Source organism: Gouania willdenowi, chromosome 1 (assembly GCF_900634775.1).
Source record: "Gouania willdenowi chromosome 1, fGouWil2.1, whole genome shotgun sequence".
NCBI lineage: Eukaryota > Metazoa > Chordata > Actinopteri > Blenniiformes > Gobiesocidae > Gouania > Gouania willdenowi.
Window position 1 is genome coordinate 470,823 of NC_041044.1, and position 11,777 is coordinate 482,599.

The window sequence follows — 11,777 nt, forward strand, 5'->3', positions numbered from 1 at the left end:
GATTTACTGATTATTTTTACTGTTTTAACCACATTGACCATTTATCATTACCATTATTTACCAGTTTAAACAAATTCTTCCAGTATTTGATCCCTTTTTACCACTTTTTCTGTCTGTTTTTATCTACTATAATTTATAACTTTTAACTGATTTCTGTGGTTTTTTAAATCTCATTTCACCTCCTTTTCCACCATTTTTATTCACTTTGAACCATTTTATTAGTGATTAAAACCATGATTTCCATCTTTAAGATGACTATAATAATAATAATAATAAACGTTCCTGGATAACAGTGGATATTATTCAGATGAATAAATAAATGTGGTTATCACAGATTCATAGAACAATAGACCATCATTTTACTGACTTTATGGATGGACCCCAAAAATCTCTCCCCTTTATTCCCCCTTATAGATGGTCCTGTCTCCACATGACTGTTCTTCAATGTTCATGTCTGTGTTCAACCACCTACAGCTACAGTGGGGGTCCCTGCTCTATGGGACCTTTATTTTGGAGGGTCCCCACTCTATGGAACCTTTATTTTGGAGGGTCCCCGCTCTCTGGGACCTTTATTTTGGAGGGTTGTGGGCTGAACTGGTTGAGAACCACTGGTTTAGAAGCTTCAGTATCTCCATTGAGGAGGAGTGTGTGTTGAAGGTTGGATGATCATCTGACTCTCATGAAGATGTGTGTTCTTCTCCTCAGGTTTGACACCATCATTGTGATCTGTGCTCTCATCGCCACCATCATCAACTCAGCCATCACATCATGTAAGATCTGGATCTGCTTCTCCTGCTATGTGGTCTCCTACTGTGTGTTAGATGTTTGGAGCATCTTTTCCCCATTCTTACATCTGCTCTAATGATTCAGCTGCTCTGAGACCTTCTGTAATGGAGGTGATGATAATCCAACATTCTTCTGTACCTGATGAAGTTGTTCTTCTACCAATGTCCTGTGGGGTTCCTCAGGGATCTGTTCTTGGACCTCTTCTGTTTAGCCTTTATATGCTTCCTTTAGGACACATTTTACACAACTGTAAGGTTGATTATCAGAGCTACGCAGATGACACACAACTATATCTATCACTGAACCCAGATGACTATCCAATCCAATCCACTTTATTTATATAGCACATTTAAACAACAAAACGTTTCCAAAGTGCTGAACATGCGACCACAACAATAAAACCAAAACAATACAAATGAGCTCTGCCACTAAACGAGTATAAAACAATAAATAAAAATAAAACAGTTTAAAAGAATAAATATAAATAAAAACACATTAAAAACTATAAATAACATCAAATAAAAGACACAGAGGACCACACAACTTACGCGGTGCTAAAAGCCAGAGAATAAAAGTGAGTTTTGAGACGAGATTTAAAACACTCCACAGTGGGGGCCGTACGGATGTGGAGGGGCAGAGCGTTCCACAGCTTAGGGCCGACAACGGAAAACGCTCTGTCCCCTTTAGTTTTACGGTTCGCCTTCGGAACCACGAGCTGGAGCTGGCCGTCAGACCTCAAAGCGCGCGGGGGTCGGTAAATTTGTATGAGGTCTGTGATATACTGAGGGGCCAGTCCATTCCAAGCTTTAAAAACAAACAATAAAATTTTAAAATCAATTCTAAATTTAACAGGGAGCCAATGCAAAGAAGCAAGGATTGGGGTGATGTGTTCACGCTTTTTGGTCCCTGTTAAAAGTCGTGCCGCTGCGTTCTGGACTAACTGCAAGCGGTAAAGTGCCTTTTGGCTGATGCCCGAGTAAAGTGCGTTGCAGTCGTCCAGACGGCTTGAAATAAAAGCATGCACGACTTGTTCAAAAAGATTAAATGATAAAAAAGGCTTAACTTTGGATAAAAGACGAAGATGATAAAAACCCGATTTTAAAACGCCATTGATCTGTTTATCAAATTTAAAATCACTGTCTATGGTGACGCCAAGGCTGGTGACTTTGGGATGCAAATACTTTTGGAGTGATCCCAAGTCTGCGAGGGTACATCCAAATGCCATTATTTCTGTTTTTCCCTCATTCAGTTTTAAAAAATTCTGGGCTAACCAAGCCTTGACGTCACCCAGACAGTGGAGCAGGGGTGTCAGGGGGCTGTGGTCATTCTTTGCAATGGGCATGTAAATTTGACAGTCATCTGCGTAGAAATGGTAAGACATGCCATGTTTCTTAAAAATCTCTCCAAGTGGGAGGAGATATATAGCAAAAAGAATGGGACCCAGGATAGATCCCTGGGGGACTCCACAGTGAAGTGGGGCAGAAGATGAAGTGGAGTCCCCCACTGTAAATGACAGCGCACAGTACTGGGTCAGCCTGTCGCATCTCAAAACAGCTCAGTTCAAATGAAGAAAAAGACCTCTCAGATACCACTTTGTGATAAAAGCAGTTCTTTAAAACAGTAGCTATACCTCCGCCACGACCAGTGGTTCTCGGTACGTTGATAAAAGTACAGTCTGGAGGTAATAACTCTGAGAAAGCAGTAGACTCACCGCTGTTGATCCAAGTCTCTGTTAAAAACAGTACATCCAAATCGCACGATGTAAAGAAGTCCTGGAGGATGAAAGTTTTATTCGCCACAGACCTCGCGTTCACGAGTGCGCACCTCGTAGAAGCTGTAGTAGCCGCCTGAGCTACCCAGCTCAGCGGCCTGAGGTTAGCCGGGGACACACCGTCAGAAACCCGGAAAGAAGAGCGGCGAGGGCGCAGCGCGCAGAGATCCTCCCGTTGTCCGATAATGGGCACCAACCAAGCGCCAACTGGAGCGAGTGTGCGTCGTGAGACATAGCGGAAAAAACAGTCTCTGTAATCCCGTGGAAGTTCCGAGGACCACACCGCGGTGGGAGAAAGAGCCAACCAGGCTTTCAGCTTCACGAGCCGACCGGATCGGACTCCTCGGCGTTTACGCTTCCTGGGCAGCGGCGCATTCACCCTGAGGAGGTGCGCAGGCAGGTCGGCCAGGTAGAATGAACCTGACTTGTTGTTTGCATCACGAATGGTACACGATTGCGCCGTTTCTTTTATTTTTAGCAATTCTTGGCAATTATACACCAGCAGTGAGTCGATGGTCCTTGTAACAGATGTTAAAATCAGCATAAAACAAATAAAACTGAGCAGAGCCAATGGGACTATGGTCCCATTGAGGTGTTGTGTGACTGTTTAGAAAAAGTAAACTGATGGATGAGTGAAAACTTCCTTCAACTAAACCATGACAAGATGGAGGTGATTGTCTTTGGTAACAATGAAAAGAGGACTGCTGTCAGCAAGTATCTGAGTCTGGATCTTTAGAAGATAAAGACCAAGTCAAAAACCTTGGTGTTCTGATTGACTCAGATCTGACATTCAGCATCAGATCAAATCTATCACAAAAACATCTTCTACCACCTAAAGAACATCTCCAGAGTGAAAGGTTTAATGACTCAGAAAGATCAGGAGAAACTGGTCCATGCTTTTATCTCCAGCAGACTGGACTATTGTAATGGTCTTCATCAAACATCTACAGCTGGTTCAGAACGCTGCAGCTCAGGTCTGAACCAGAACAAAGAGGTCAGAACACATTACACTGGCTCCCAGTCAGCCTCAGAGGAGACTGTAAAGTTCTGCTGCTGGTTATAAATGTGTGAATGGTTTGGTCCAGAATACATCAGTGAGATGTTAGTCAGGTATGAACCCAGCAGGTCTCTCAGATCTATGGACACAGGTCAGATAGTGGAGCCCAGAGCTCACAGTAACCATGGTGATGCTGTGTTTAGTTGTTATGCTGCAAAGAAGTGGAACAAACTGCAGCAGAGCTGAAGTCAGCATCACATGTGAACATTTTTAAATCAAAGTTAAAGGAACTTTTTTTATCTACTGTATATGATTGAGAAAGATTTATGGTCATGTTGATGATGTCGTGTTTGTTGATGATTTTCATTGATTTTACTGATGATTTTAAATGTTCTTATTGATTTTAAACAATTGAATGTTTGATCATGTAAAGCACATTGATTTGCCTTGTGTATGAAATGCACTATACAAATACATTAGCCTTGCCTTCTTCTGTGGTAGCTGGAGGATACACCAGCAGACAGATCCTGGACATCATCTTCATCCTCAGAGTCCTTCGACTTATCCGAGTGGTGGACAGCATCAAAAGGTGGGACTTAACCCTCCACCAGGCTCTCAGGGACCTGCTGGAGGTCCAAAGCTACACCTGGATGTGATGTGTGTGATGCTAATGATTCTCCTGTCAGGTTTAGAACCATCATCAACACACTGATCAGGATTGGACCAGCCATCCTCACCTTTGGACAGCTCATCCTGGTAAGTCCCACCTCCTGCTCCTCAGGAGAATGTTAGGAGAACATTACGCTCTGACCTTCTCTCCTGCTCCTCAGGTCATCTACTACATCTTTGCCATTGTTGGAATGGAGCTGTTCAAGGACAAAGTGAAGTTCTTTGAGGCAGACTCCAGCGATCCAGAGAAGAGCTTCTGTGGAAACCCACAGCTCAAAGGAACCTCCTTTGCTCACCTCAACTACTGCAAGAACAACTTCAACAGCATCGTGTCCTCCTTCATCCTCCTGGTGGAGCTCACGGTGGTCAACCAGTGGCATGATATCCTTCAGCAGATGTTTTACCCTCAGAGTATTTTGCTTCCATGTCTCCTGCCTTTCATTATTCACACAGTGACGTAGCATTAGCAGAGAAGCCCAGACTGACCTCAACTCAGACATTACCACCAGAACCTCCACCGGATCCTCCACCAGAATCTCCAGGAGATCCTCAGGCCTTCCCATCATCTGCCCAGCATCTCCGGCAGGAATCTGTCCTAGAGACCACCCTCCTCATAGCTTCATTAGCATCAGTAGGTTCTGGTTCTGTTGGTTCTGGTTCACTAGGTTCTGTAGGTTCAGTAAGTTCTGTAGGTTCTGTAGATTCTGTAGGTTCTGGTTCTGGTTCACTAGGTTCTGTAGGTTCTGTAGGTTCTGTAGGTTCTGTAGGTTCTGGTTCTGTTGGTTCTGGTTCACTAGGTTCTGTAGGTTCAGTAAGTTCTGTAGATTTGGTAGGTTCTGGTTCTGGTTCACTAGGTTCTGTAGGTTCTGTAGGTTCTTGTTCTGGTTCACTAGGTTCTGTAGATTCTGTAGGTTCTGGTTCTATACGTTCTCTAAGTTGTGTAGGTTCTGTTCTGAAGATTCTTTAACCCCCCTCCACTGCTCAGCTCTGGTTTTGCCACCGTCACTCACACCTCAGCCAGGATCTTCTTCGTGCTCTTCCACATTGTGGTTGTCATCATCATCATCAAGTAAGGACCGCCCCTATTTTAATGACTGTGATGTAGAACACGATTCTCTGATATCAGACGTGGATTCTAACCTTCAGTGTGTTTCTGCGTCTCTTTTCTCTTCAAGCATCTTTGTGGCCTTCGTCCTGGAGGCGTTCTTCGTAGAGTACTCAGTGGAGAAGAGTGGTCTACAGACTTCTCTAGAGAAGAAGATAGAGGAGCTGGAGCTGGGCGTGGAACAGTACGTACTATGAGTGTTTTCTGTACTTAGAACAGCTACAGGTTCCCGCCTCTAAGAAATACAGAAACTTTTTATTCATAAAGGAATTAATGACTTGTTTCCACTGAGGATTGAATGGACATTAAAGATCCACCTGTTCTCCACCTGTTCTCCACCTGTTCTTCACCTGTTCTCCACCTGTTCTCCACCTGTTCTCCACCTGTTCTTCACCTGTTCCTCCATCACTCAGAGATAAGCTGGATGATAACTTGGTAAATGCCATGGAAACTGAGAATGACTTAGAAAGAAGTGAATCTACAGCAAACCTTCCAACACTGGTGTTCAAGATAGCCTCAAAAAGTAAGTGAGCACCTAACGTACTACTCATACTAACGTACTACTCATACTAACGTACTACTCATCCTAACGTACTACTCATACTAACGTACTACTCATACTAACGTACTACTCATTCTAACGTACTACTCATACTAACGTACTACTCTTCCTAACGCAATACTCATACTAACGTACTACTCATACTAACGTACTACTCATACTAACGTACTACTCTTCCTAACGCAATACTCATACTAACGTACTACTCATACTAACGTACTACTCATACTAACGTACTACTCATACTAACGTACTACTCTTCCTAACGCAATACTCATACTAACGCAATACTCATACTAACGTACTACTCATACTAACGTACTACTCATACTAACGTACTACTCATCCTAACGTACTACTCATACTAACGTACTACTCATCCTAACGTACTACTCATACTAACGTACTACTCATCCTAACGTACTACTCATACTAACGTACTACTCATACTAACGTACTACTCATACTAACGTACTACTCTTCCTAACGCAATACTCATACTAACGCAATACTCATACGAACTGACTACTCCTAATTACTACTCATCCTAAACGTACTACTCATACTAACGACTACATACTAACACTACTCATACTAACGTACTACTCTTCCTAACGCAACACTCATACTAACGACTACTCACACAACGTACTACTCATACTAACGTACTACTCATCCTAAGTAATACTCATACTACGTTACTACTCATACTAACGTACTACTCATCTAACGTACTACTCATACTAACGTACTACTCATACTAACGTACTACTCATACTAACGTACTACTCTTCCTAACGCAATACTCATACTAACGTACTACTCATACTAACGTACTACTCATACTAACGTACTTCAAATGTTTTTAGAACTTTCAAAATAAAGATGGAGAATCAACAGAGATATTTAGCCTCAGTGTGAACAAGGTTTTTAACGCTGCAGGTTCCAGATGCATCTTGGGAAACGTGGAAGTATACTTCAGTGGGAACGCTGATCATTCTAATCATACTATAGTAGACAGTATAGACTATAGTATATAGTAGACAGTATATACTATAGTATATAGTAGACAGTATATACTATATTATATAGTAGACAGTATATACTATAGTAATAGTAGACAGTATATACTATATTATTAGTAGACAGTATATACTATAGTATATAGTAGACAGTATATACTATATTATATAGTAGACAGTATATACTATAGTATATATAGTAGACAGTATATACTATAGTATATAGTAGACAGTATATACTATAGTATATAGTAGACAGTATATACTATAGTATATACTATAGTATATAGTAGACAGTATATACTATAGTATATACTATATTATATAGTAGACAGTATATACTATAGTATATAGTAGACAGTATATACTATAGTATAGTAGAACAGTATATACTATAGTATATACTATAGTATATAGTAGACAGTATATACTATAGTATATAGTAGACAGGTATATACTATAGTATATATAGAACAGTATATACTAGAGTATATACTATAGTATATAGTAGACATTACACTATAGTATATAGTAGACAGTATACACTATAGTATATAGTAGACAGTAATACACTATATTATATAGTAGACAGTAGTACACTATAGTATATAGTATGCAGTATATACTATAGTTAGTATAGTAGACAGTATACACTATAGTATATAGTAGACAGTATATACTATAGTGTATAGTAGACAGTATATACTATATTATATAGTAGACAGTATATACTATAGTATATAGTAGACAGTATATACTATAGTATATAGTAGACAGTATATACTATAGTATATAGTAGACAGTATATACTATAGTATATAGTAGACAGTATATACTATAGTATATAGTAGACAGTATATACTATATTATATAGTAGACAGTATATACTATAGTATATAGTAGACAGTATATACTATAGTATATAGTAGACAGTATATACTATATTATATAGTAGACAGTATATACTATAGTATATAGTAGACAGTATATACTATATTATATAGTAGACAGTATATACTATAGTATATAGTAGACAGTATATACTATAGTATATAGTAGACAGTATATACTATAGTATATACTATAGTATATAGTAGACAGTATATACTATAGTATATAGTAGACAGTATATACTATAGTATATAGTAGACAGTATATACTATAGTATATACTATAGTATATAGTAGACAGTATACACTATAGTATATAGTAGACAGTATACACTATAGTATATAGTAGACAGTATACACTATATTATATAGTAGACAGTATACACTATAGTATATAGTATGCAGTATATACTATAGTATATAGTAGACAGTATACACTATAGTATATAGTAGACAGTATATACTATAGTATATAGTAGACAGTATATACTATATTATATAGTAGACAGTATATACTATAGTATATAGTAGACAGTATATACTATAGTATATAGTAGACAGTATATACTATAGTATATAGTAGACAGTATATACTATAGTATAGTAGTAGACAGTATATACTATAGTATATAGTAGACAGTATATACTATAGTATATAGTAGACAGTATATATACTATAGTATATAGTAGACAGTATATACTATAGTATATAGTAGACAGTATATACTATATTATATAGTAGACAGTATATACTATAGTATATAGTAGACAGTATATACTATAGTATATAGTAGACAGTATATACTATAGTATATAGTAGACAGTATATACTATAGTATATAGTAGACAGTATATACTATAGTATATAGTAGACAGCTATACTATAGTATATAGTAGACAGTATATACTATATTATATAGTAGACAGTATATACTATAGTATATAGTAGACAGTATATACTATAGTATATAGTAGACAGTATATACTATATTATATAGTAGACAGTATATACTATAGTATATAGTAGACAGTATATACTATAGTATATAGTAGACAGTATATACTATATTATATAGTAGACAGTATATACTATAGTATATAGTAGACAGTATATACTATATTATATAGTAGACAGTATGTACTCATTGAGTGTGTAGTGTGTTAGTGGAACATTTACTACACAGACACAGACACAAAGCTAACACACTTTAAATAATTTTTGTCTCTTTCAGGATATCGGACAGTGGACGCGTTGCTGCAGCGTGTCTTTGAAGCTGATCTAATCCCTGAAGACATGGATGAAGAAGAAGATCAAAGCAATACTAGCTTCCCTAATCCAACGTTCAGCTCAGCGTAGACGTGTGTGTGTGAGTGAAGTCATGTGCTCACTCAACCAATCATGAAGGGAATGTTGGTTTTTCACTGTGTGTGGATTACTTCTGTAAATGTAAACATCTGCACATTAAGAGAAGATCCTTTACCTATGATACAGACAGACTTGTATAAAACTGTATATAGTAAAGATTATTTACTTTATGACGTGTCATAAAATGCCTTTTAGAAAAATAAATTCATATATATACCATTCGTGTGTATTTCCACATTAAAGACCATTTTCTACTCATTAAAGGGAAATTGTACCATTTTTACAAAGGTGGTGTAAAAATGAAATGTCCTTATTAGTAGATCTATGCCTAACAGAACGCATTATTTTTTACCATATTAGTTTTATTAACTTTTAAACTGTGACTACTTTACCCTGTGTGCCGTCATGTTGAAAGCATTTGATAGAGTCAGCTGGTCATTCCTTCTTCCTGTTTTTGGTAAATATGGCTTTGGAGAGTCATTCATACAATGGATCTCCACTCTGGACATTAAACCTAAGGCCTCATAACCACAAACACAACTAGATCTGCAAGCAGTTATAAAAGGGGGCCAAGCCTTCCCGCGCGACTCGGCCCCCAGGTTTCGCGGAGCCCGTGGAAGTCCGTCACGAAGGCTGACGGACTTGGGGCGAGTGTCAGGACACAGGCCGACGTGCCATTTGCTGTGAACGAGTGGATATGAAGTTTTAGTGTGATTATGTGATTTAAAATGTGAAAGTTACAGGCCAAAATGTGTTTGTACCCATTATAGCGCCACCTAGTGGCACATTTTGGTATGGGTGATCTGTGTGCTCTTATATTTGTACCCTGTAAATTTCAAAGCCCTCAACATAAAACTTCAGCTGAAATAAATGTTTGTTCATTTAATTTTTTTTAATTTTAATTATTTAATTAATCCCTGAAGGGAAATTATGTTGCACTCTGTTATTTTTAGGGACATGTCTCACACACACAGGCCCGAATCACACACATGCACAAACAGGACCTGTGGACATGCATCAATGGAGAGATGTCAGAGTGGGGCTGCTTCCACAATGAAGTTATGATGTAATAAGCCATGCCCACTTTGACAAATCGCAATTGACTTCGAGATATGGCCCCAGGAGTGACCCAAGATCATACCCACCAAATTTGGTCTAAATTGGTCTCACCATTTAAGAGATATGAATTTCCCATAATTGCAGTGCCCCCTAGTGGCGATAATTATTAAAATTTTGCTCATACACCCACAGTCACATGCCAACCAAGGATCTCAGATTTGGTGTTGTTAGCATTTATTTTGACCGAGATATGCAACAGTTGTGCATTTTTAAAGCGAGCTAGAAAAATGTACTTGTTAATAATTTGCGCATATTTTGCCCAAACAAAATTCTTTGCTGAAATTTAGATCAGGTCCAACTGAAGACTCTACATTCCAAGTTTCAAGCTGATTGGACAATTCCCCAAAGAGAAATTTGAAAAGTTTTTGCGATTTTGCTCCGAGAAAAGTCCAGGCGGAAATGGGCGTGGCCTAGCCCAGGTGATTCAGTGCTATTCAAGGAATCTGTGGGTATGAAGTTTTTGAATGTGCAACAAACGGTGTGGGAGTTATAGGACATGACCTTGGTTATAGCGCTACCTGCTGGGGGACATATGTGAGTTTTTGCATCCAAGGTACGCGGGGTGGTCTGGACCCAACCTCCAAAGGGCACCGCCCTACCTTGTACGGTTTAGCCTGCAGCACCACTTTTACCGGGGGAAACATAATTAAAATACTTACGATTACAATAGGGTTCCTAGCACTGCTGGTCCTAGAACCACATATGTAAGCATACGCGGTTCCCTGGCCCCGTGGGCTTGGCCTCCTAATAACATCCCAAAGCTTCTCACTGCAGAGGGGAACCAGACAAGGTTGTCCACTCTCACCTTTGCTTTTTGCAATATTTGTTGAACCTCTCGCAGCAGCTGTTTGTCAGAATACTGTTATTAAAGGAATCCACTCATCCATCTCAGAACACAAAATTAATCTTTATGTGGATGATATTTTACTCTATTTGGAAGAACCCCAATCCTCTTTAGAAGAATTATTTAAACTAATAAACAGCTTCTCTAAACTATCAGACTATTCCATTAACTGGACAAAATCATCAATCCTTCCTTTAACAAAAAAATCATGGAACCCAGCAATCCAAAACCCACAATACCCCTCCCCCACAAATATAATTAAATATCTAGGCTTAAACTAAACCTGGATCCACTGTTGGATAAAGTCACAGAAGATCTGCGGAGATGGAAGAATCTCCCGATTTCACTCCTTGGCAGAATAGCCTCAGTAAACCCTGGACATTACAAATGTTCAATTAAAAACTAACATGCTGTCTCCAATCTGCCACAACCGCGACTTTAGAAACAGAAAAACACCGCTCTGTCTAAAAACATGGGAAGAGAGTGAAATCAATCATCTCCAAGACCTCTTCAAAAATGATAAGCTCAGGACATATAACAATCTAACCCAAACATTTAATATAAATAAAAGTTTTTTTTTTTTTTTTTTTACAGTACTTACAAGTAACAGAGACAATCAAGAAAAATACTCCAGTAGTTGTATTGC

General features: G+C 38.6%; 1 protein-coding gene across 2 annotated transcripts in view; it reads left to right on the forward strand.

The window, feature by feature from the left end:
• The window catches only part of tpcn3 (two pore segment channel 3), a 44,639-nt gene extending 35,252 nt beyond the window's left edge, over positions 1 to 9,387 (forward strand). For both annotated transcript variants that reach the window (XM_028460725.1, XM_028460733.1), the window contains 8 exons: positions 706 to 770; positions 4,056 to 4,143; positions 4,241 to 4,310; positions 4,385 to 4,604; positions 5,202 to 5,292; positions 5,399 to 5,512; positions 5,742 to 5,851; positions 9,035 to 9,387. In XM_028460725.1, the coding sequence (XP_028316526.1) occupies positions 706 to 770; positions 4,056 to 4,143; positions 4,241 to 4,310; positions 4,385 to 4,604; positions 5,202 to 5,292; positions 5,399 to 5,512; positions 5,742 to 5,851; positions 9,035 to 9,159 (883 nt within the window). In that variant the 3' untranslated portion in view covers positions 9,160 to 9,387. The remainder of the gene's footprint in view (positions 1 to 705; positions 771 to 4,055; positions 4,144 to 4,240; positions 4,311 to 4,384; positions 4,605 to 5,201; positions 5,293 to 5,398; positions 5,513 to 5,741; positions 5,852 to 9,034) is intronic.
• The last annotated feature ends 2,390 nt before the right edge of the window (positions 9,388 to 11,777 follow it).